This window comes from Syzygium oleosum, unplaced genomic scaffold (assembly GCF_021117445.2).
Source record: "Syzygium oleosum isolate NSW1041296 unplaced genomic scaffold, Sole_v2.1 Sole_v2.28, whole genome shotgun sequence".
Classification (NCBI taxonomy): Eukaryota; Viridiplantae; Streptophyta; class Magnoliopsida; order Myrtales; family Myrtaceae; genus Syzygium; species Syzygium oleosum.
Window position 1 is genome coordinate 595,747 of NW_026607512.1, and position 26,678 is coordinate 622,424.

General features: G+C 42.1%; 3 protein-coding genes across 3 annotated transcripts; all 3 read left to right on the forward strand.

Moving 5' to 3' along the window:
• The first annotated feature begins 8,538 nt into the window (after positions 1-8,538).
• LOC115666786 (WAT1-related protein At5g64700-like) lies at positions 8,539-11,376 on the forward strand. Its single transcript, XM_030588443.1, has 7 exons — positions 8,539-8,732; positions 8,915-8,977; positions 9,586-9,702; positions 9,908-10,133; positions 10,233-10,391; positions 10,902-11,053; positions 11,181-11,376. The coding sequence occupies exons 1-7, from the start codon at positions 8,539-8,541 to the stop codon at positions 11,374-11,376; spliced, it is 1,107 nt and encodes a 368-aa protein (XP_030444303.1).
• A 3,412-nt stretch (positions 11,377-14,788) lies between these two features.
• Positions 14,789-17,620, forward strand: LOC115680644 (WAT1-related protein At5g64700-like). Its single transcript, XM_030604455.1, has 7 exons — positions 14,789-14,988; positions 15,162-15,224; positions 15,855-15,971; positions 16,173-16,398; positions 16,498-16,656; positions 17,166-17,317; positions 17,425-17,620. The coding sequence occupies exons 1-7, from the start codon at positions 14,789-14,791 to the stop codon at positions 17,618-17,620; spliced, it is 1,113 nt and encodes a 370-aa protein (XP_030460315.1).
• A 1,833-nt stretch (positions 17,621-19,453) lies between these two features.
• LOC115680645 (protein WALLS ARE THIN 1-like) lies at positions 19,454-21,041 on the forward strand. Its single transcript, XM_030604456.1, has 4 exons — positions 19,454-19,634; positions 19,777-19,848; positions 20,445-20,562; positions 20,774-21,041. The coding sequence occupies exons 1-4, from the start codon at positions 19,454-19,456 to the stop codon at positions 21,039-21,041; spliced, it is 639 nt and encodes a 212-aa protein (XP_030460316.1).
• Positions 21,042-26,678: the final 5,637 nt, after the last annotated feature.

A 26,678-nucleotide genomic window follows, 5' to 3' on the forward strand; every position in this document is an offset into this window, starting at 1 on the left:
TTGGCGAGAGGCTTTGTCTTTTCCGGTAGACGGTGGTGATAACACCACCTCAACTGCTGCAGGCGTAGGTGTGAGCTTGCCATGAATGGATTCCACCTGCTTTGTGAGATTTTGGATCGCATTGATGACCATTTTCATCTCATCTTCCATGTTGTTGAGACGGACGTTTTCTTCGGCCATTTTTTGTAGCTACCTGCGAAAACGCTAATATGAATGAGTATAATGCTCAATAAAGAATCATTCTATGACTTAGTCATATTATTATTGCGTATTTTCTTTATTTGCAAAGAAAAAAAAAATAAGCAAAAAGGGTTTTTATTAATATTAACATTACAGGCGGCGTCCCCGGGGTTCGAACCCCGGTCGCCTCGGACCGTTACTGCTCATCCCCGGATACCACTGGGCCGAAGGCCGCGATGGTGTCATCAAGGGGCAAAAAATTTTATTTAAAGCATAAAAAACGGCCCGAGTTATATTAACATTTGTACAACCCAAAAACATTTTTACAGGAGATAACCAAAATCCCTGAACATAAATACAGGGAAAATATAAAAGACAGAGGCTTTTAACAAAAGGGTGCCCTTCCCGGATACTCATTTTATAAACGATGGGGAAATCACGGTCTCTCGGAGGCGCTTATTTTTACGGACAAGCTCCGCAATAAGCGTATCCCTGGTATATAGATTGCAATCAACGGGTGGCCTAACAAGTAACAAATCAATTGAATAAGTAGACCGTATATATAAAAAATGAGAAGGGATAGAATATACATACCTTTCCTTGAACCATGGCAATCGCAACAACATGCACATGAGGAGTGAGGTTCGATTTCTATCTAGACTGGCTCAGCAAAATGAAATTAAAAGGGTGCCTGACCGTCGCAGTCTCGCGTTGGTGTCAAGTCCTTTTAACCTCGGCCAAATCGAAAGGAATATCTTATAGTCACGCGAATAGCGGCTAAAGATACTTATTTTACGATTTTTTAGAAATAAATTCCGGGGAAAAGAAAGGCAACCTCTACATCGCGGACTCGCGTTCGAGGTCGTATCTTTCTTAACACCATCCTAGGATGCCCTATCGCGGCCCAGGTCCGGCAGCGTGGTTGTGTGTGCAACAGTGTAGTGCTAAATCATTAAAGCATGCACAACAAATTATAAACAATCAATTCGAACCTGCAAGAACAAATAACACCTTAATGTCAGGTTCATACCTGGAGTCCTTGCTGCCAAACAAAAATCATTTTGAACAGGATAAAATTTTTGGCCTAAGTCCACTTTAAAAAAAAAAAAAAAAAAAAAAAAAAAAAACAAGTCCCCAGTGGAGTCGCCAGTCTGTCGCGATCGAACTCCCGAGTCCTTTTTTAAACGACATGCAAATAGAAGGGGGGCTCGCCTGGTACGTGCTAAGTCTAGGTTCGGGACTTAACTCGGGCTCTCCCAAGCCCATACCATATCGCGACTTAGGGTTTAAGTTTTTAACATGCAAGTGGTTTATATCGAGGAGTCGCCACTAATCGATTTGGGGTGGGTCGATTAGAAACCCAAATAGGGTGATGGGAGAATCACCCTATTCCTACGAACCAGAGATTAACTGAATTCGGGGACTTGGTTACACTAGTTAGATAACTAATGCCCTTTCGGTACCATTTTACCCTGTTCATTTCTGAAAACATTTGTCAGGCAATTTTTGATTGATTTTAGGACCTTTCTCCTAACATGTGAGGTGATCAAGCGAGTGCATAATCAGAAACGATTAGCAGTCAGGAACACAACCATTCATGCAGCCTAAGGTTCTAACCTTAACTAAGTCAGATGATATTCAAAACACAACAGCTCAAGCAATTGTATTAAAAACATGCATAACAGTAATAAAATTAACATGCAAAATACTTACCGCACAACCTCAGAATTGTCTAATTTAAACAAGACAATAACATGCATAATAATACAACAATAAATTAAAACACTTAGATATAACATAATTTTTAAAAAACTTTTTTTTTTTTTTTCGAGAAGAAAAAAAAAAATATATATATATATATATATATATACATATATAAATAATAGTACAGAAGAGAAAAAGAAAAAAAAATTTTATTTTATTTTTTTAAATTTTCTTTTTTTTTAAATAAAATAAAATAAAATAAAAATATTAATATAATATTAAACCGGGTCGGCGGATCCGGGCCGGGTCGGAACCGACCGGGTCAACGGATCCGACCCGGGCGTTGACCGGGTCGGATCGGTCAATCCGGATCGGGTCGGAACCGACCCGGGTCAACGGATCCGACCCGGGCGTTGACCCGGGTCGGATCTATTAATCCGGGTCGGTCGGAACCGACCCGAGTCAACGGATTTGACCCGGGCATTGACCCGGGTCGGATCTGTTGATTCGGGTCGAATCCGACCCGAACACACAGACCCGCGGGGAGGGGGCCGCCGGAGAGGCCAAAATTGGCCGTCCGCCAGGTGACCCACCGCGCCGCCCCAAATCGGCTTCTAGGAACACCGCCAAGCCTCGCCGTCCACTGGGTCGCCGTTTGACCGCCGCTCGCCGGCCGGCGACCGAATTAAAAACCGGCCTCTTTGAGGCATTTTGTCGAACACCGGGCGTGCGCGACCAAAAACAGAAGATTCCGACCTGTTTCGAGGCCCCGCCGTCCTCGGGAAACCTGTTCTTACCTTTAACGATGATGCACGGACGGCGGGGGACGGCGGTATGGGCCGGGACTCGCGCGAAACGGCCGGCGCGGGTCCCGGCCAAACCGGGAGCAAAAACAGGGGAGAACAGAGCAGTTCGGGCCGGGGGACGACTCACCGGTCGACGGCGCGTCTGGGCGGCTTACGGCGGGTCTGAAGGCGACGGCGACGCTGCTGGTTCTGTCCTGTTCCGGTGGTTCGCTCTCTCTCTCTCTCTATTCTCAGCTCTCTCTGTCTTCTCTCTTGCTCTGTTTTTCTCTCCCTCCGGCCGACCGGGGCGGCTTTGGCTCTCTGTGTCGCCGCCGTCGGCTCGGCGACGGGGATGGATGGCTGAAGCTGAGGCGCGGTGGCCGCCGGAAGCCCTCTTTCTCTCTCAGTTCACACTCTCACGCTCTCTCTGTGTTTTTTTTCTAAAATGGCCGACCGGGGGTGTTTCCGGGGGTTGCCGGTCGGCTTTCTGGAGACGGCGAGACCGGCTGGGACCTGCGAGACGCTCCCAGGCTCCTCTCTCTTCTCTGTTTTTTTTCTGATTCTCTCTGGGACTCTCTGTTTTCTCTCTATGCACAAACCGACCGAGAAAAGACCCCCCCTCTCTCTCTCACTGTGTCGCCGCCGTCGGCTCGGCGGCGGGGATGGGTGGCTGAGGCGCGGTGCGAGCACGGCGGTCGCCGGAAGAACTCTCGGTCTCTCTGTCTCGCTCAGTCTCTCTTTCTCCTTGTCTTTTTAGAAACGGCCGACCCGGGTCTCTCTCTCTCTCTGGCTATTTACAGCCGGACGACGGACCCCCTCTGCTCTTCTGCGTCGGCGTGACGACGGCCTGCACCGGCCTACGCCACCCCGCGACTTTCGTGGCCATTGCAGGCCGGTGCAGAGCAGAGCAGAGCAGAGGGGCCGGTTCAAAACCGAGGCAGAGAGGAAGGAGGAGGGGATAAGGGAGCCGTGAAATCGGGGAGGACGGGACTGGCAATTAATGCCAGTCCCGTCGGCGTGCTCATCCGGCCTTCCTCTGGCCGGATAGCGACGGTGAGGAGCAGCGCCGCCGTGCGTCACGCTGCCGTCGAGCACAGAGGCTAACAGGGGCGGCGAGAGCGACGGGGGGAAGAAGGAAGGAGGAAGGCCGGGCCGGGCCAGGCCCAGCCGCGCGAAGGGGGAGAAGAAAAGGGGAGAAGAAAAGAAAAGGGCCCGGGCCCGCGGAGGGGGAAAAAAAGAAAAGGAAAAAAAAGAAATGGGCCGGGTCGGCCCAGCTCCGACCCGGCCCGACTCGGAATTTTTTTTTTTTTTAAATTTTTGTTTAAAATTTAAGAAAATATGCTCTACTGGGCCCTATTAATTCACATATGCCTAATGTCTATATGCAATGCATTTAAATTGAAATACTTTTTGTTTTAGGAATTAACGAAATTAACTCCTAAATTTTGCGCAATTAATTTTGGGCAAATTAAAAATAGGTGTCAACAGTGGGCGATTTCCTTCCCTTCTCAGAGGTTCTGGGTACGAATCCCCACTTGGTTCCATAATTTAAGTGGGGGGCCCTGGCGATGGGTTGCTGGGCTAGTCTCCCCCGAGGTATAGGCGCCCCGATTACCTGTGCGGGCTCGTTCCCGGGGAATGGTGACGGATCGTCGGTTACAAAAAAAAAAAAATAATAATAATAGAGTCTGGTGAACTAAGGAAGTTATTGACAACAAACATCAACATGGCTGAAGATAGGATTAGAAGTTTTATTTTTAAATTTAATAATAGTTTGTAATTGTCAATTATGGGCTATAAATAGCCATATCGTACTTTTTGTAATCAATCCAAAAACTCATCATTCTCTTGTAAATTTATCTTTTTTTATCTTTAGTTTTACGCATTTTACATAGCTGGATACGATCATTCGATTTCTGCAATCTCCATACCTTTAAATTTCTTGTCATTTACTTTCAAGTCCAAAAAAATAAACGACCATTCGCAACCTTTGTCAATTTATATGGATTTGTTCGTACTTCGAAAAATATTTCATCGACACTTTTCAGTTGAACAATACGTAGGAGCACATGTATAATCACACTGTGCTCATCATCTCATGAACACTTTCATCTTTTCTTCTTTTTGCCCTTTTGTTCCTCTACGTTTTTCACAGAGATCAGTCAGTTTTGTGGAGCACAAGAGCTGTTTTTCTGCGTCCGAGCGAAGAGGCCCATGCAAGTGTCTTGATTTGGAGTGTTTTCAAGTGGTGGGCAAGTCAAAAGAGTCCAGCAGTGAATGCATCAAGCATCCATGCACGAGGAAGCCAAAACTAAAAGCATAGAGAGCAAAAGGAAAAGAAAGATTACTCAATATTCTTTGGAACCGATACATTCCTTTGTCGTCAGAATGCATTTGAACTCACTAAATGCACTTCCCTAATCTGCGCTAAATTCTCTCATGCTCTAACACATTGACCAGTGCATATATTGGACGGGCTTCTCTTTTGTATTATTTGAACATGCATATGTCGTAAATGCAAGAGCCTATGCACAACCGTTCTATGATAATCATTGCTGACCCTAGCCTCGTTACTAGAGCTTCTTGTTTTCTCTTCGGCCAAATGTTAACTACCATAAACAAGTCATCTGCTCGCACGACATGTTTGACTTTTAATCCAGCAGTTAGCAACTGTTGCTTTGACCATTGCAAAGACGCCTGCTAGTACAGACCATGCGTCTTTAGTAATCTCGTATTTGTAATTTCCGAGGTTACTTCGGTCTATTCATTATCGATATACAGCGAAAGCATAAGAAGATTTTCCCAACAAATGCATAGAATCAGCATGAGAAAAAAAGCCCTTTGAAGCAACACTTTATATCGACAACTTTGGAGCGCGGAGAGAGAGTTGCAAGAGAATTTGCTTGAACAACTTCAATTATGATCTCCTACTAACCTTTGTCAATAACGCTAATTTTCAGCCATTGATTACATGGAACTCCATGATGATCCACACGTATAAACCATTTGAGGGAAATGAGGGTTTGACCGCAAGTCAAACGCGGTCAAACTCTTGAACTGAACTCTCATATGGCCTATGAGTCAAGAAAGTAAAATAAATGTAAGAATTCGTTTTCTTGGCCATGAAATTATTTCACCATCGCGCTAGATCCCTAATCCTTCTCTGGTCAATTTAGTATGAATTGCCTATTTTGGTGCCTCAAATCTTGCAACACATATCGGTGAGTCCAATCGACTTGCCGAAGAATTAACACATTTTATTTTATTTTTTATTTTTTTTGGTAAGGTAAGAATATGTATAACTTTCCAAATCACCAAGTACAACCTAAGCCCAAACCAGCTCATGACCATATTAGGACATAGTAATGTCCATACAAGGTCAAGAGGGTCCAGCAGGAACTATATAACAAGCCGAAGGACGGCTAAGAACATGGAAAAAGAAATAAGAAGACAAAGACAACCAATCCGTACGAGATTGGATGGGCGACGCCAAAAACTCCGGCAATCTGCTGAAGAGGGCCCGGGCATGGGAGCAAGCACTACCCAAGCAAAGCACAAAAGGCGCCGGGAAACCAAAACCACCACAATAAGCCGGGCCAAACCGAACCATGGAGGTGAAGCCCACAACTCCGGAATCCGCTCCAAAAGGCACCAGATCAGCCATAATCGTCATTAATCAAAGATAGAAGGAGGAAGGTCCCACTTTCTCTGGACAATGCAGTTCCTATAAGTATCCTCAACTGTCCCCATGGAAATAGCTTTGTCTTTCACGACTTTGAAGAGATGCTTACGCATACCAGGGATGAAAACGCTTTTGTTCCTGAAGATAGCGTTGTTCCTTTCGGTCCAAATAATGTGACATAGAGCACCAAAGGAAAATCTAGAAATGCGGTGGGCAAACGAAGATCCTCCGCAAACTTTCATAGCCCGGAGGATATGTTCTTGCCGGGACGATTGCGCCAAGGTAGCCCGCAATTTGTCGCCCAAAGAGAAGCCAATCTGGTAGAAGTGCATTCAAAGAAGAGATGGTTGATTGAGTCTGGTGTAGATCCACAAAAGGCACAGAGAGCATCGACAATCCTGCGATTTTGTAACAAGAATACCTGGGTAGGTAGCCGGTTAAGGGATATTAACCAAAGGAGAAAAGCATGACGAGGAGCTATGTGCCGATCCCAAATGAAGGAATGCCAGGGGGTTGGATGCCATTTCCTTCGGATATGATTCCAAGCAAGAGTAACAGAAAAGGAATTAGAAGGATGAGGTGTCCAACCGAAGCTGTCCAACGAGCTATCCACAATAGACGGAAGGGGATCCATCCAACCCATAATAGTGGCAAGGGTGTTAGAAAGTTGCCAAGAACCTTCGTAGAAAGATCGCACTGTAGCATCCCGAGGAATGCGCGATTGATAGATCTCCGCATTACTAAAAAGCAAGTATAGCGGGCCCCTGCTGTGCCACCAGTCAAACCAGAAGGATACAGAGCGCCCATTTCCAATCTTCCATCGGAACATAGCTTGAGCAGATAACCGCATATCAAGGATTTTCTTCCATGTCCAAGAACAGAAGGTAGGTTTGGGCACAAGCCAAAAATTTGCCTTCTTTAAAAAGGTGGAGTGTATCCACTTACATCACAAGGATTCTTTGTCGGTAAAGAGAAGCCAAATGTGCTTTAAAGTCATAGCATTGTTGTATTCAACAAGTCTCCGGATGCCTAGGCCGCCTTCCTCTTTGGGTAAGCAAACAGCCTTCCATGCTACTTTAGCTCCACCAACTCCAAGGTCAGGACCTTTCCATAGGAATTGCCGCAGAACAGCCTCAATACTATGCAATACTGATTTGGGTAAAGAAAAGATGGTGGCCCAGTATACTTGAATGGAATGCAAGACCGACTTTATAAGCTGTAGGCGACCAGCAAAGGAAAGAAAGCGTTGGGACCAAGAACGGGCACGAGCCGTGATAGAATCAATCAAGGCTTTACAGTCCACCTTACGCAGTCTAGTTGAGATAATAGGCACACCAAGATAACGAAATGGCAATGTACCCTGTTGAAACCCGAGGCATTGAATTAACTGGTCATGCAACGCCTGAGTCCCTCCCGTGATGAAGATGTTGCTCTTCGCCTTATTCGGTTTTAATCCAGACCAATCAGAGAACAAGAGGAGAGATTCATTTATCAGTTGAACTGACCTCAAGTGACCTTCTGCGAACAGCGATTAACACATTTTATTTTCATACACGGGATGATCAAAATTTTCTAATGTTCTCTTTAGTCCTCTCAAGAGTCTCCCGCGAAGTCATCCATATATTTGTACTCTAACAAGGTGTCTGTCACTAGTCTTCATGGTCAATGAAGCGACTTCGGTCGGTGCCAGACGAGTATCCACTATTTCCACGGAGATACATTTTCAGGATATATATGAGAGCGCATGTGCACCGCTCATCATCCCATAAACTTTTTTTTATTTCCTCTTCTTTTGCCCCTTGTGTCCTAGATCAGTCAGTTTTGTGGAGCACAAGAACTGTTTTTCTGCGTCCGAGTGAAGAGGGCCATGTAAGTGTCTTGAGTTGGAGAGTTTTCAAGTGGCGGGCAAGTCAAAAGAGCGAAGCAATTGCAATAACAACGATGAATGCATCAAGTATATAGGGCAAAAGGAAAAGAAAGAATGCTCAATATGCTCCTCTTTTGTATTCTTTGAATCATGCAGTTCTTATAAATTCAGGAGTCTGTGCACAACTGCCTTAATTGTCTTCAGATGCCCATTTAGTAATCTTAGACTAGAGAGAGATTCAGAGAGCTTTTAGAGAGAGAGAGAGAGAGAGAGAGAGACAGAGAGAGAGAGAGAGAGAGAGAGAGAGAGAGAGTATGGCGATGAAAGGGTTCAAGAAATGTTACGAGTCGTCAAAAGTTCCGGTGAGTATGTTGCTGGTGCAAGCGTTCGCGACCGGGTTGCAACTGCTTTCCAAGGTCATCTTGAATGACGGGACCTTTATTTTCGCTCTCATGGCTTATCGTCATGTTGTTGGCGCGGTTTGCGTTGCCCCACTTGCTCTCTACTTCGAAAGGTTCGATGCTGATCTTGATTTTTTATTCTCCTCGTTCTGAGTTCTCTCTTCCCTTTCTGGGGCATATGTTCTTCATTTTCACCTTTTTCTTTTTTTGAGCTTTTGAGCCATTAAAAATGGGTAAAGACGTATGAACCAGAGTACAGAGAATGACTCTTAAAAATGGCGCGTCTTCGTTGCAGAGGTAACACAACAAAGCTAAGCTTGAAGGTGTGGTTTTGGCTCTTCATTAACGCATTAACCGGGTAAGATGGCTCCTCCTCTCTCTTTTCTTGAATTTCTTCGTCTTTTTCCTCTTCAATGCATCTTCTTGCCAGTATATTTGTTTGCCATTTTTAAACATTTGTCCTTTTTTCAGGAAGATATTTATCGTATGCAATCGACTAAGATTGAAATTTATCATATACTTACTGTGTATTTTTTGATAACTTTTGAACATTGATGTCCCGTTTAGTTTTGAAAATCTGATTCTTGAGGATTGTAATCTGAATTGCAATGAACATCGAGTTTTATGGCAAAAAATGTATAATATATAGAATATCGATAGATGATACGATAGATTATGAAAAACGTGAATGTATTGAATAATTTACATCTTTATAGCTTTTCATATTCTTAGAGCAAGTTCTACGCAAGTCCTCGTGATGATTAAAAATCAATTAAATTTGAAAAGTTAGAACCCCGTTGACCTAGGACTCATTGATCCCAAATTATGTCACAATTAAGATGTAGACTGAATCTACGAAAAGAGATCCACAACATGATAAAGACATTGTTTTTTCCTTATCAGTTTGTAAACAGAGTTCGGGGAAAAAAGGTTTATCTAATTGTTGAATCGCTCCTAATGTCGCAGAGTATCATTGTCTATGGGACTATACTACTACGGTCTCAGGAATACAACAGCAACATATGCTACCAACTTCTTGAACATAATCCCGATTGTCACCTTCGTCTTTTCCGTCATTCTAAGGTATATGATATTCGGATAAAGTTTCAGGTATATATGGGCACACTCAGATTTTGTTTTTGAATCATACGTTCCATTGATTTGATAGAAACATTCTCGGTAAAACATATCTTTCGTAGCTACTCTCAAATGAAATTGTGCATCTCTTTTGGGTCGATCCAAATGTCACTTCATGCTACTAAAACACATGGATGTTGGATTCTGGCAGAGTAGAGCCATTGAGGTTAAACACCAGAGCAGGTAAGGTGAAGACAATAGGAGCTCTAGTCTGTGTCGCAGGCGCGCTAACCACTATCTTCTACCAAGGAAAATCGTTCCACATCAACCATCAACGCTCTCGCTCTCATACTAAGATCATTCCATCTAATTGGACGAGAGGCACACTTATGCTGGTCGGAAGCTGCCTTTCGTACGGTATCTGGTTCATGGTACAGGTATGCCGAGCAAGTCCCCACTTTTTGCAAATAACATTCATGAAATTAAGGATATGGTCCCTCGACCATAATGCTTGTGGACATTGCTTTCTTGAACAGGTTAAGCTGATGAGAGTCTTCCCGTTGAAGTATTGGTCCACAATGTTGACATGCATCATCGCATCCTGGCAAGCAACGGTTGTAGGCTTATGTATCAATCGTAGCAGTAAGTCGTGGAGTCTGGGATGGAATCTGCAGCTGATCACCATTGTCTACTCGGTAAGGTTATTTCTTATCCACATGTTATACCGCGATTACTTATATCGTTTTGCGTTAGTCCTCAATCCGTTGAAGTGGCATCTAACCCATCATGAGCGGAAAACTTCCATCAATTGCATAATTAAGAGCTTCCGTCGTCCTGTCCTTTGATAGAGATTAGTGAGTTTTAAGCAATTGCAAGCATTTCACAAATGTTTTCATAAAAAACATTTGACATGTGATGCTGCGGAAGATGTACAAGTCTTTTTGGATTAGGAAACTCTCCTCAGTGACGATTACAAAGTAATTTTTTAGGCTTGTGAAATGTGCTTAATTTTCCACCATAAGCATACCTGGTCGAATGGTTGATAATCCGTACTTAACAATGGCTACAAGTCTGTAACTGTGAAACTCTTGAGGTGCCAACAACATTCTATTTCAGCAATCGTATCATAAGTCAATGTTTGTGTGGATACATTGATGAACGTTACAATTTCATGACTAGTGAGCGAAACTAGCTACTTCACCCAGGGAGCATTGGCGACCGCTGCGACTTTCTGCTTAATCTCTTGGGTGGTTGCAAAGCGAGGCCCTACCTATCCTTCGATGTTCAACCCCTTGACTCTGATCTTCGTTACTGTGCTAGAAGCGCTCGTACTTGGCGAGGCAATCCACCTCGGAAGGTACGATGAATCTCATAATCCTAAGTCCTTTCTTTGGCTTCTTAATTTTCATTAGCTACTAAGGTTCAATTCAAAAATTTTCAGAAATTTTACTGAATATGAACCCCAATTCATTGCTATATTGCAGTTTAGTGGGAACCATACTGATCCTAGTAGGAATATACTCCTTCTTAAGTGGAAAAAGGAAGGAGTTGATAATGAATCCGCAACCTCCGGTCAATATCATTTTGCCTATGGATGTCGAGGCAATGGTTACTGAACCCACAGCGATCCCGCCGCCAAAAGCGACAATCGTCTTGCTATGTGATTCACCAGAGCAATAGATTTCATACAGCAACAATGAAATCTGGGTAATCAGGAATGGTCATGATGCGGCTTCTGTGCAGTGGCACAGTATATACAAGCAGATTTTGGCTCTTTAGTGTTTCGGTCTTTGGAGCAATTATAGCATGCAAAATTGATCTCGCAGTCAAAAGTATTCTCTAATCAAATTTGAGAATAAACACAGCTCAATCTTCATGTTTGTATGATTAAAATATGGATTTTTTACTTAATTCACCGACAGTGTAACATGTATTGTGAACATTTTGTATGCTTATAGACTGTTTTCGTCATATAGAGAGATTAGCTGTCATAACCTAATAATATGGATTTTCACATAATTCTCTTCCAGTTAACCGACGTTAATCATACCTATCATCTATGTAAAAAATTCTTATCTAATCAGCTTTAAAATGGAAATATCTACCTATATTTGTATCGAACACCGTCTCAATATGACTATTGATTTTATATTTTTTTATTTGCTTGCTTTGAAATGTTGATTGCACACTCTGTGCATGTACAAAAGAAACTTTTTGCTTGCGTGATAGTTGTTTTTTGTACCTAACAGAAGTTCTCTTAGAATTTCCACCTTGTGCATGCATGCACATTTATAGAAGGAAAATTTTCCAAAATATCCTAATCCTATTGTATAGCGGCCAATTCAGTCTTAACCTTTTTATTGTGCCAATTCAGTTCTAAACCTTTTGACAACTTGTCAATTTAGTCATGAACATTTTAATTATGCCAGTTTAGTCCTAAACATATTATACTGCGGCCAATTCTGTCTTTCTTTTGAGCAAGTCTTTTCGTTTGGGTGACCTTATGGTCAATAAGTTGTCGGGTCATTCTTTTGTGGGAGAAGAATACTAGAAGTGCCAAAACTTGTGTACGGCGCTCACTTTAGTGCCAAAAGTTTTCGTTGGCTCACTTAAGTGCCAAATTAGAGGAAAAACGATTACTTAACTGCCAACGGCGAGAAATTCCAGCCAAATTAATACGTGGCTTTTATAATTAAAATTTTAATCTGAGTTGGAATTTTTTTTAAAAAAATCAGTCTATGTGGCATTTCCATGTGGATATTTCGATTTTTTAAATATTTTTTTCTGATTTTTTTTCTTTTCTTTCTTCTTCTTCTACCTTCGGTCACCGCCTGGCCTCGCCCGGACGAGGCCGCTGTCGCTTGCCACAGGCGAGGCCCAGCCGACCCTCGCCTGGGCGAGGGCGAGCCCCGGCGAGGCCGGCCGTCGCCGAGGCCATGGCTGGGCGAGGCTCGGCCTCGCCGGGCATCATCCCAATGACGGCGAGGCCGGCCTCGCCTGTGGCGAGCGACAGCTGCCTCGTCCGGGCAAGGCCAAGCGGTCGGCCGTGGCCGGTGGCTGGCCTCCGGTCACCGGCAGTGACCAAAGGTAGAAAAAGAAGAAAGAAAAGAAAAAAAGAAAAGAAGAAAAAAAATCATAAAAATAATTAAAAAATCCAAGTGTACATGCTAAACTACGTCGTTTTGATGTCTACATGCTAATTAAGCCTTCGGCAAGCCACATCAGTTTCAGAAATTAATAAAAAAAATGCCACGTCGGATTTTCAGCCAAACTGACCGGAGTTGTCACTGAAGTGATCGTTTTTCAAAAATTTTGGCACTAAAGTGAGCCAAAAGAAACTTTTGACATTAAAGTGAGCGCCGTATACAAGTTTTGGCACTTCTGCTGTTCTTCTCCCTTCTTTTTTTATAGTTTATTTCTTGGTGGCGCTGCTAGCCTGGCCGGCAGGTCACGAAAAAAGTTTTCTCAAGGTACGAGCAGCCAAAAGGGGAAAAAACATATGAAAAATGAGTAAATAAAAGAAGGGTACTCGAGAAAATACCCTGGAAGAAGCTGCAGTATCAAAAATCAGCTGTTTATATCCCTTCCCATCGGCTTCATGTAGCGGCAAGAACGTACAATATTGGAAACACGAGGGTCCACAACATCGCAAAGAAACATTGAAAGTCGTCGTTCGTAACATTTACAACTGTAGTGTACTTATGAACTAGGGGAGGAGACCTAGGATGGAGAAAACAATGAATGACTTGTTGCCAAGAATCCTAGGCAAGTTGCTGAAAAGAAAGAAAAACGACTTGTAGAGACTCTCGGAGCACAAGGGCCTCATTCTCCGTACACGTGTCCATATAGGCAGATCCACGCTGTTTGCGAAGAAATTAAGTTACACCGATAGTATTTGAAAACTGCAAGAACACCAAGTCAGATAGGAATCTCATATTTTGTTTAGCATGTCTCGACCATCATGTCCAGATCTTGATCTACATATTCGCTTAACATTTGACTTTTGGAAAGTGTAGTTATCAGTATTATTATCATGTGCGCATGCGACATGATATACTTGAGCTGGACTAGGATAGTTTATATTTTTTCATATAGACTTATTAGGATAGTTTATATATTTTCATTAAATAAAAATCAAATAAAAGGTGTCATATAGATTGAATATAGTTTTAGTTGCACGTCATATATTACACGTCATTTAGTGAGTCATATGCCTCAGGGTTAATACTTCGATAATCACGTCAGGTATATTAATAATTCGTTTTCTTGGCCATGAAATTATTCACCCTCAAGCTAGATCCCTAATCCTTCGCCAGTCAAGTTAGTATGAATTGCCTATTTTGGTGCCTCAAACCTCGCAGCACTTATTGATTATTCTGATCGACTTGCCGAAGAATTAACGCATTCTTTTTTCATACGTGAAACGATCAAAATTTTCTAATGTTTTATTTTTCTGTTCTCTCAAGAGTCTTTCATGAAGTCGTCCAAATATTTGTAATCTAATAGGAGTGTTTCTAACTGGTCTTCATGGTCTTTTTCTAATCAAAGCGATCCCCGGGGGACGGAGATACCATTTTCAGGATTTGGCGCTCTTTTAATTTCTCTCTGTTCTGCTTATGTCTATAAGAGCCCATGTACCCGGCTCATCATCTCATAAACTTTCAACTTCTTTTCTTATGCCCCTTCTGTCCTTAGAACAGTCAGTATTGTGGAGCACAAGAACTGTTTTTCTGCGTCCCGAGTGAAGAGGGCCATACAAGTGTCTTGAGTTGGAGAGTTTTCAAGTGGCGGGCAAGTCAAAAGAGCCAAGTAATTGCAATAACAAGGATGAATGCATCAAGTATATAGGGCAAAAGAAAAAGAAAGAATACTCAATATTCTCTGAAACCCATGAATTCCCTTGTCGTCAAAATGCATTTGAACCCACTAATGCACTTCCCTCTTGTCCTAACTCATTGACCCCTTATATATCCATGTATTTGTGTGTCTGTTGTATTCTTTGAATCATGCAGTTCTTATAAATGCAGGAGTCTGTGCGCAACCATTTTCATTGCCTTTAGATGCCCATATAGTAATCTTGGACTAGAGAGAGATGGCGATGATAGGGTTCGGGAAATGTTACGAGTCGTCAAAAGCTCTGGTGAGTATGTTGCTGGTGCAAGCACTCGTGACCGGGTTGCAACTGCTTTCCAAGGTCATCTTGAACGACGGGACCTTCATTTTAGCTATCTTGGCTTATCGTCACGTGGTTGGTGCGATTTGCGTTGCCCCATTAGCTCTCTACTTCGAAAGGTTCGATGCAGATTTTGATTCTCCTTGTTCTGAGTTCTCTCTTCCCTTTCTTGGGCATATGTTCTTCATTTTCACCTTTTCTTTTTGAGCTTTTGAGCTATTAAAAAGGGGTAAAAATTGTATGAACTAGAGTACAAAGAATGACTCTTAAAAAGGGTATGTCTTCATTGCAGACGTAACACAACAAAGCTAAGCTTGAAGGTGGGGTTTTGGCTCTTCATTAACGCGTTAACCGGGTGAGACGGCTCTTCTCTCTTCTCTCTTTTCTTCATTTTTTTCCTTTTTAATGCATCTTCTTACCAGGCTATTTGTTTGCCATTTATGAACATTTGTGCTTTTTTCAGGGAGACGTCTATCGTATGCACTCGACTAACATCAAAATGCATCTATGTACCGTGTAATTTTTTGAGATTTTTGAGTGATCGATGTCCCGATAAGTTTAGAAAATATGATTCTTGAGGGTTGTAATCTGAAACAGCTTGGAAATGTGTTCTTCTGCATTGGAATGAACATCGAGTTTGATAGCAAAAAATGTATGTCATATACTATATTCATAGACGATACAATAGATTATGTAAATGTGAATATATTTAATAATTTCCATCTTTATAGCTTTTCATATTCTTATAGCAAGTTCTGCACAAGTCCTCCTGATGATTCAAAATCAAATATCTGAAAAATTAGAGCCACGATGACCTCGGACGATTATGTCTCTGTTTTATCACAATTAAGATGTAAACTAAGTCTACAAAAAGATATACATAACACCATAAAGATTTGGCTTTTTCTTTATCACATTGTAAACAGTTTTTGGAAAAAAAGAAAAAAAGGTTTTCCTTATTGTTGTATCACTCATGATGTCGCAGAGTATCATTGACTATGGGACTATACTACTACGGTCTCCGGGATACAACCGCAACATATGCTACCAACTTCTTGAACGTAACCCCGATTGTCACCTTCATCTTTTCCGTCATTCTAAGGTATACGATATTCGGATAAAGTTTCAGGTATACATGGGCGCACTCAGATTTTGTTTATGAATCTTACGTTCCATTAGTTTGATAGAAACATTCTCGGTAAAACATATCTTTCGTAGACTCTTAAATGAAATTGAGCATTTCTTTTGGGTCGATCCAAATGTCGCTTCACGCTACTAAAACACATGGATGTTGTTATGGCAGAGTAGAGTCATTGAGGTTAAACACCAGAGCAGGTAAAGTGAAGACAGTAGGAGCAATAGTCTGTGTCGCTGGTGCACTAACCATTATCTTCTACCAAGGAAAATCGTTCCACATCAACCATCAACGCTCTCGCTCTCATACTAAGATCATTCCATCTAATTGGACGAGAGGCACACTTATGCTGGTCGGAAGCTGCCTATCGTACGGTATCTGGTTCATAGTACAGGTATGCCGAGTAAGTCCCCACTTTTTGCAAATAACATTCATGAAATTAAGGATATGGTCCATCGATCATAATGCTTGTGGACATTGCTTTCTTGAACAGGCTAAGGTGATTAAAGTCTTCCCGTTAAAGTATTGGTCCACGATGTTGACATGCATCATCGCGTCCGGACAAGCAACGATCGTAGGCTTATGTATAAATCATAGCAGGAAGTCGTGGAGTCTGGGATGGAATCTGCAGCTGATCACCATTGTCTACTCGGTAAGGTTATTTCTTATCCACAAGTTATACAGCGATTACTTAAATCGTTTTGCATCGGTCCTCGATTTGTTGAAGTGGCATCTAACCAATCATGAGCAGAAAAGTTCCATCAATTGCATAATCAAGAGCTTCCATCGTCCTGTCCTTTGATAGAGATTAGTGTGTTTTAAACAATTGCAAGCATTTCACAAATCTTTTCGTAACAAACATTTAACATGTGATGCTGCGGAAGATGCACAAGTCTTTTTGGAATAGAAAACTTTCCTCGGTGACAATTACAAAGTAATTTTTAAACTTGTGAAATAGGCTTAATTTTCCATCCTAAGCATACATGGTCGAATGGTCTATAATCCATACTTAGGAATCGCTACGAGTCTCTAACTGTGAAATTCTTGAGGTGCCAACAACTTTCTATGTCAGCAATCGTATCAGAGGGCAATGTTTGTGTGGATACATTGATGAACGTTACAATTTCATGACTAATGAGCGAGACTAGCTACTTCACGCAGGGAGCATTGGCGACGGCTGCAACTTTCTGCTTAATCTCTTGGGTGATTACAAAGCGAGGCCCTACCTATCCTTCAATGTTCTACCCCTTGACTCTGATCTTCGTTACTGTGCTAGAAGCGCTCATACTCGGCGAGGCAATCCACCTCGGAACGTACGACGAATCTAGTGATCCTAAGTCCTTTTTTTTGCCTTCGTAATTTTCATAAGCCACTGAGGTTTGATTCTAAATTTTCGGAACTTTTACTGAGTGTGTTGCAGCTTAGTGGGAACTATTCTGATCCTAGTGGAAATATACTCCTTCTTAAGTGGAAAAAGGAAGGAGTTGTTGATGAATCCGCAACCTCCGGTCAATAACGTTGCGCCTATGGATGTCGAGGCAATGGTTACTGAACCCACAGCAATCCTGCCGCCAAAAGCGACAATCGTCTTGCTGAGCGATTCACCAGAGCAATAGGTTTCATACAGCAACAATGCAATCTGGGTAATCAGGAATGATCCTAATGCGGCTTCTGTGCAGTGGCACAATATATACAAGCAAATTTAGGCTCTGTAGTGTTTCACAGTTTGGAGCAATTACAGCATGCAAAATTGATCTCACAGTCAAGAGTATTTTCTAATCAAATTTGAGAATAGACACAGCTCCATTTTTATGTTTGTATGATTAAAATATGGATTTTTACTTTATTCACCGACAGTGTAACATGTATTGTGAACATTTTGTATGCTTATAGATTGCTTTTGTAACAGGTGTGCTTATTAATCATAGCGATCATCTATGCAAAAAATTCTTATCTGATCACCTTTAAAATGGAAATATCTACCTATATTTGTATCAAACACGGTCTCAACATGACAGCATCATGATCGAACTAAAATGTGTCGGTGCTTCGATTAGTTAGGTTTATCAGAATGCATCTTTTCAGATATGTTCAAAGGTCATCGTGAAAGGGGAGGAGCAAATGGAACTCCTCATTCTAGGACAAAAGATAGCTCGGACAGCCTACCAAATTTTGCTGATGTGCTAAGATTAAGAGCAGTTTTGAACTTCATTAGACTCTGTTCGAAAGCCCACAAAAAGAAAAAAACTAAGTAGGATTTCATCTGGCTAAAAGCAATGTTTTCGAAAGTAATTCGATTTAATTTTAAGTATTGGCCGTTTGCCCATCCTTTTCGTTTCAATTGTCTATGATTCCAAAAGTAAGTCAAGAACGCAAGTCGCTCTTACATACCATCCGTGGACTGTGGAGTAGGTCGTAGCTTAGAAGGCAAAATCAATGTCCAGCTGAAAAACATGCCTTAGTTTCTGTAAACATTTAGAGGTTGCTATCGAATTTCTTTGGTATGGTTTAGGTGAATGAGGACTTCATGAGAGTTATTGCTGACCACTGCAAAGATGCCTACTGCTCTTCGTCTCAGTTCTTCTTCGTTTTCCCTTAGTTGCCGGAGAGCCGCCGTCCCCCGCCGCCGCATTCGCCGCTCTCGGCGGCCGCGCCCGATGGCCGCCCCTGTTTTCGGACGCCGTTGCTGAACAAATTCATCTCTCTCTCTCTGGTCTCTGCAAATTGTCTGCAACTAGAGAGAGAGAAACGGTGAAGAAGGCGAAGAGGAGGAGGAGAGACGGTGGGAGAAAGGTGTGTGTGTGTGTGTTTGAAGAGAAAAAAACCTGAAACCCGACCCGGTCCAGACCGGCCCGACCTGGCCCTTGGGGTGTATGCTGAACAAGGTCTTGGGCCGGGTTTGGACGGGCCAAGCACAACCCTATTGTTTTCGGGTCGGGTATCATGAAAGCCCGACCCGACCCGACCCATTGACACCCCTACCTACTGGTACTAGACCGTGTGTCTTTGTCGATTTCATGTTTGTAACTTCGGAGGTTACTTTGGTTTTTGAACTATCGATACGCGCGGAAGCATAGTACAATTTGGTCAAGCAGCGCGTAGAATCAGCACAAGAAAAACCCTTCTTCTGACACTTGGGACCAACGACTTTGGATCGAATCTTTCCAAAATTTGTGATGGGGATGTTTGATAATTTGCTTGAACAGACCTTCGTTTGTCGTCAGAATGCATTTGAACCCACCAAACGCACTTCCCTAATCTGCGGTAAATTCTCTCATGCTCTAACTCATTGACCGGTACATATATTGGATGGGCTTCTCTTTGGTATTCTTCGAACACGTGGATATTATAAATGCAAGAGTGTGTGCGCAGCCCTTTTATATTGCCTTTAGATGACCATCTAGTAACCTTTGACTAGAGAGAGATCGAGGGAGAGAGAGATGCTGACGATGGAGTTCGAGAAATGTTATGAGTCGTCAAAAGCTGTGGTGAGTATGCTGCTGGTGCAAGCGTTCGCTACCGGATTGCAAGTTCTTTGTAAGGTCATTTTAAATGATGGGACCTTCGTTTTCGCTCTCATGGCTTATCGTCACGCGGTCGGGGCGAGGTTTGTGTTGCCCCCTTCTCTCTCGACTTGGAAAGATTCGATTCTGATCTCAATCTTTGATTCTCCTCGATCTGAGTTCTCACCCCCACCCCTTTCTTGGGCATATGTTCTTCATCTTCGCATCGTATGAACCAGGGTGAAAGAATCTCTAAAAAATGGTGCGTCACCATTGCAGAGGCAACACAACAAAGCTAAGATTGAAGGTGTGGATTTGGCTCTTCATTAGCGCATTGACCGGTTGAGATGGCTCTTCTTTCTTTTCCTTAAATTCTGTCTTTTTCCTCTCCAACGCATCCTCTTGCCTCTATTTTTAAACAAGTGTATTTTTTTTGGGTGAAATGTACTATATGCAATTGACTAAGATCACAATGCATCATATGTAGCATAGTTTTTTTTTCATATACTTTTGGGTGATTGATATTCACTTAGTTTGGAAAATCTGATTCATGAGAATTGCAATCTAAAAGGGCTTGGAAATGTACTCTTATGCACAATGAACATCTGAGTTTTATGGCAAAAAATGTATAGTGTATAGAATATTGATAGATGATACAGAGATTATGTAAATTGTTAATTAATTTAACAATTTGCATCTTTATAGCTTTGCATTTTTGTATAGCATGTTCTGATTCAAAATCAGTCAAATTTGAAAATCTAGAACCACAGTGACCTCGGACTAATTTTTCTCATCCCATCACAATTAAGATGTAAATTGAGTCTATGAAAAGAAAAATACCACAGTACAAAGATTTCAACTTTTTCTTTATCGCTTTCTAAACAGATTTTGAAAAGAAATAGAGATTTCTAATTGTTGCATCACTCATAATGTCGTAGAATATCATTGTCTATGGGGCTGTACTACTACGGTCTCCGAGATACAACAGCAACATACGCTACCAACTTCTTGAACACGATCCCGGTCGTCACCTTCGTCTTTTGCATCATTCTAAGGTATAATGACATGCAAACGTTTCAGGTACATATAAGTAATGGGCATACTTGGATTTTATTTCTAAATGATATGTTCCGTTGCTGCCATAGAAACGTTCTCGGTAAAAAGCAACTTGAGTAGCTACTCTCGAATGGAATTGCGCCTTTCTTTCGTGGTCGATCCCAATGTCGCTTGATGCTACTAAAAGGCATGGATTTTGGACCGTGGCAGAGTGGAGTCATTGAGGTTAAACACCAGGGCAGGAAAAGTGAAGACAGCAGGAGCAATACTCTGCGTCGCTGGCGCGCTAACCACTGTATTCTACCAAGGAAAACCATTCCACGTGAATCATCAACACTCTCGCCCTCACGCGATCCCTAAGAACATTCCGTCTAATTGGACGAGAGGCGCGCTAATGCTGATCGGAAGCTGCCTATGGTATGGTGTCTGGTTCATAGTGCAGGTGTGCACACCACCTTCCTACTTTTTCTGCAAATAACCTTCATGAAATTAAGGAAATGGTCCACCGATCACAATGCCTGTGGGCATTGCTTTCCCAAACAGGCTAAGCTTATTTACATTGGTGCCAATTGAGTCCTAAACCTTTTTTTGGTGTCAATTGAGTCATAAATCTTTTATCTTTGTGCCAATTCAATCTTTCCGGTTAATTTTTGGCCGGATTTTGCTGACCTGAACGCCGGCCAGTCACCGGCGCTGACGTGAACAACTTTTAATAATATTTTAATATTTTTTTGAATTTTTTTTTCTTTATTTCTTTTCTTTTTCTTTCTCCCCTCCCTCCTTCCTCCAGTCAGTCGCCCTTGCCAGCAATGGCAAAGGCGAGCCTTGCCATGGCTGGGCGAGGCCAGATCTGGCGAGGTCAAGCCTCGCCCAGCCACCGGCTAGGCTCGAGCCCTCGCTAGAGGCCTTCGACCTCGCGGCCTCTAGCAAGGGCTAGAGCTTCGCCCATGGCCGGCGAGGCTTGACCCTCGCCAGCTCAGCGTGAGGCCGCCCTTGCGGCCATCCGACATGGCTCACCAGACCTCGCCGAACTAGCGACCGACTGGAGGAAGGAGGGAGGGGAGGAAGAAAAAAAAAAGAAAAATAAATAAATATTCAAAAAAATATTAAAATATTATTAAAGTTGTCCACATTAGCGCCGGTGACCGGCCGTCGGCCAACTGGCGTCTACGTCAGCAAAATTCGGTCAAAATTAGTTGGAAGGACCAAATTAGCACAAAAACAAAAGGTTTAGGACTCAATTTGAACAAAAAAAGGTTTAGGACAAGCAAAACCTTGATGATATTCAATTAAAGCGGAATAAATAACATCCCAATTCAATTTAAGTTTTGGAATTCCTTTAAAACCGAGAGGTTAGTGTAATTTATAAATAAAGTAATGACGCGGCAAAACTACTTGTTACGTGAGGAATCGCCATTTTTCTTTCCTTTTGTTTTCCTCATATTTGACGATTATGATCCGACACGTGATGGGTTATTTTTTCTTGGGAATAAACGTTTTTAAAGTATAACATGCAAAAGTAATTTTCGTTAGGACCGCTGGTTTTATAAAGAGATAATGTCTTGTACAATACAAGATATAACATATATTCGAAGAATTTTTATTTGGACACCGATTAAATATATAAAAAAGAAGGTTTTACACAAATCAGAATTAAATTACGTAACCGAATCTCTCACGTGTCAATCTCCCAACTCGACCTTATAGACTATTCTAAAACTTGATTAGATAATACTTTTTGGCTGCGAGATCAATTTTGCATCCTATTGCTGCTCCAATGTCTGAAACTCTAGAGAGCCTAAATTTGTTTGTACATATTGTGACACTGCACATAAGTTGCATAAGGACTATTCTAACAACCGAACTCCGTCGCTGTCCGGTGATATCTATAGCTAGTGAATCGCTTTGGCAGGTCACTTTTGGTGGCAGGATCATCTGTAGATTCATCGGCCGCTGCCTCGACAGCCATAGCCGCTACGTTATTGACCGGGGGCATGGCATTCATCCTCAACTCCTTCCTTTGTCCACTTAAGAAGGAGTACATTCCCACTACGATGAGAAAAGTTCCCACTAAACTGCAACAATAGCCATGAATTGGGGTTCATACTCAGTAGAAGTTCTGAAAATTTAGAATTAAACCTTAGCGGCTCATGAAAATCATGAAGGCGAAGAAAGGACTTGGGATCACGAGATTCGTCATACGTTCCGAGGTGGATTGCCTCGCCAAGTATGAGCGCTTCTAGCACAGTCACGAAGATCAGAGTCAAGGCGTTGAACGTCGAAGGATAGGTAGGGCCTTGCTTCGCAATCACCCAAGAGATTAAGCAAAAAGTTGCAGCTGTTGCCCCAATCTCACTAAATATATATTGTCATTGAGCTCGGACAAATGGTGGGTCGGCCTTTTCATTTATGGAATCGAATCCCTCGTACCATCAAGGTTCTGTATATTTCGTAAAAAATAAATGACTTAGAAAATATTTTCTTAAAAATAATCATCCGTATCGCTTAAAATAATTAGTCAATAGAAAATATATTCATTGTCGACAATAATTTATGTCCAAATATTTCTTTGAACGATGAAAATATTTTTCGTTCTTTCATTTTTATAACAAATTCAAGCAAACATTTTTAGAAAAATATTTTCCAAATCATTCATTTTCCGCGAAACAAACGTAACCTAAATTGAAAATGTCTAGATTTTTATGTAATGTTATTCTAAATTCGCAACCTTTTTGGGAGGGGGGCAGGGGCAACTAAAAGTAAGGAAAAAGAAGATGAATTTTCTAAATTCGCAACCTTTTTAGCTTCATTATTTTAATAAGAAACGCGTGCCCTCCAATTTGAAAATCAAAAGAGGAAATCAGGAATATGCCTAAAGGTCGAATTAAAAAAAACGCTTCGAAGCTCGAAGGAGGGATCACCAGAAATTCTCCCTTTGCCCCTTTAGTAAAGTTCATGGTCGTTCGTCCGTCGTCCTAAACGAACGTTACTTTGAGACCTCGTCCTTTTTCGTCCTGCTTTATTGCGATTACGAAGTGGGTCGTCTCGTGTTCTGATAAGCATCGAGGCAAAGCGTCGAATCTATTCATTAACTATAAGCCTATACGCAAAAGCTTTTCCTGTCTTTCGTCACCGAAAAATACACGGTAATGAACAAAACTAAAGCGTCGCGACCGGCGAAACTTGGGAGAGGGGTCGCCGCTTTCGCTTCCGATTGGTCCACGTAAGAGGGCAAAGTTAAGATAGCGACGGTTCGCCTTGCTTTTTTAATTTTCTAAACTTTGGACATATGTTTTGTTTAATTTATGCCGTACTACAGTCCCAACCCCACCCCCCCCCCCCCCCCCACCATAATGGAAAAGACACCAAATTTTCATTGGTCTAGTGGAAAGATACCATTGACTTTAGCCACACCTTTTCTTCGCGTTCACATTGTGCCACGACAGGATCTGGAGAACAAGAGCAGTGTGTTGGACCGATGCTACTCTTTGCTAATTTTTTCTACGTCTTGTCGTATCTAATTCCACTCTAGGCCACTCGATTCTACTGTGGAATTCGATCTCGATAGCGTTCGTGGCATCGTCTCGCGTGGATCACCTAACCCGCGACGGCTATATCTGGGAAGTCATGTTGAAAATACAATGGGAACGCATGCTGAGCTTCAGTTGCAGCAGTGGGAATGCTTTGACTTGTCCATTGTCGCATCGCGAATTAATATGAGTTTATGTATATCAATGATCCGAATCTTACCTAGGTACGAGTTTAGTTAGTTCAATGGCGTTTTGGGTCGGCATTCCTTGAAAGGACAGGCACGCACGAGTCATTGTGCAGAAACAAAATAAAAAAATGCGCGCTTTTAAAGTTCGAACGCAAATTTGATCATAGTTATTTTACGCGTCTATTGAGATTGTTTCCTTATTAATGCGTCGGTCATACAATCGACATAGGCAAAATTCTCCTTCGTTAGGTGCAAACAATCAATCCATGTCGGGACTTTATTAGGGTTTCACGTTGCATTCCCAAAATTGCAGCAGAGGGAGTGCTTTTGCTTTTGCTTGTCTAATATCGCATTGTGAGCTAATACGAATTTTGGATAAATGCATTGAAAATCCTAAAACTTATAACAAAAGTACAATCAAGTTCTAAAATTTTCAAAAAGTTCAATTAAGTTATAACACTCATTACGAAAGTGCAATTGAGTCCTAAAACTTTCAAAAATTGCAATCAACATCGATTATACTATCGTGTCAAGTTGTAGGACTTGGTTGCACTCTTTGAAAGTTTTATTATTCAATTGTACTTGTGACAAATTTTAGGAATTGATTACATTTTTTTAGAGTTTTATGATTCAATTGCACTTTCATGACAAGTTTTAGGACTTTCGGTGCACTTATCCCTACGAGTTTATATCAATGATCCGACTCTTGCCTAGATACGAGTTTAGCTAGTTAAGTAGCGTTATGGATCAACATTCCTTCAAAAGACAAGCACGAGCCATTATACAGAAATAAATTAGATATGCGATTTTTTAAAGTTCGAAATTAGTCATTTCACGCGTCTATGAAGATTGTTTCCTTATAAAGGCATCGGTCATACGATTGACACAGGAAAAATCCACCTTCGTTAGATGCAAACAATCAATCCATATAAAAGATCTAAAGAACAAGAGCAGTGTTTTTCTGATGGACTGATGCTCTTTGTTAATTTTTCGGTGTTGTATAGTATGTAATCCCACTTTAGACCGCTCGATTCCCGTTTGGAATTCAATCTCGATAGCGATCGTGGCATCGTCTCGCATGGATCACCTAACCCCCAATGGCTATAATCTAGGAAGCCATGTTGAAAATACAATGGGAACGCATGCTGAGCTTTAGTTGCAGCAGAGGGACTGCTTTTGGCTTGTCTATTATCGTGTCGTGAGTTAATACGCATTAGAAGTCATAAAATTCGTAACGAAAATGCAATTAAGTCATAACACTATTGAAAAGTGCAATTAAGTCATAAATATTTATTGTGAAAGTGCAGTTGAGTCCGGAAACTTTCAAAAATGCAATTATGTCGTGAAACTTATCAAATTGGTCCAATCAAATTCTTTCGTTAATTGCAATTTTTGAAAGTTTTAGGACTCGATTGCACTTTCTTGTCAAGTTGCAGGACTTGGTTACACTATCTAAAAGTTTCAGGACTAGATTATACTTTCGTGATAAATTTTAGGACATGATTGCAATTTTTAAAAGTTTCGGGATTCAATTGTACTTTCGTGACAAGTTTTAAGACTTCCAGCGTACTATCAATGATACGAAGCTTGCCTAGGTACGAGTTTACATAGTCAAATGGCATTTTGGGGTGTCGGCGCTCCTTAAAAAGACGAGCACGAGTCACTGTGTAGAAACAAATCGGATATGCCTTTTTTTTAAAGTTTGATTGCAAATTCAAAATTGTAATCATTTCACTCGTCTATTAGGTTTATTTTCCTTATTAAGGGTCCTCAAGTCATGTTTAAAATCGACATAGGCAAAATCCTCCTTCGTTAGGATGCAAACAACGACTTCGTTAGGGTTTCACATTGCATTCCCCAAAATTACAATACTAAAGCAAAGTCTCTAAAGATTCCTTTTCTCATTTTCTTTTTCCTTTTTTTTTTCTTTTGGTCGCGACCCGAATCCACGTCGGAAACCACCACCACCACCAATCGGGGCTGTGTCCTTCCTTAACGCCGTCATGGACCGCTAACGGAGGCCGCAGCAGGGCCTCCCCCCCCCCCCCGCGGCAGCGTGAAAAGAACATCGCGGGGAACACACGACGGCGCAAAATCCGTCACCGTCCGTCCGCCCGCCCGTCCACGTCACCCGGGCGTGGCGGGCCCCACACCCTCCCTCTCCCGCCGGCTGACGTGTCGCCGCGTCATTGGCCCGCCAACTCGGCAACCCTCTAATCATCCGAAGCTTCCTTAACACGGTCACTCTTTCTCCCGCTTCTGCCCCCGCGTGCGCTCTCCCCATTTTGCCCCCGAGAGCACATTACCGGGCGAGTGGCACCTTGCGTAATAAGGGCGAAGCGCAGGGGCGGACGCCCCCACGCGGAATATACGAGGCAATTTAAAACGCGGAGAGAG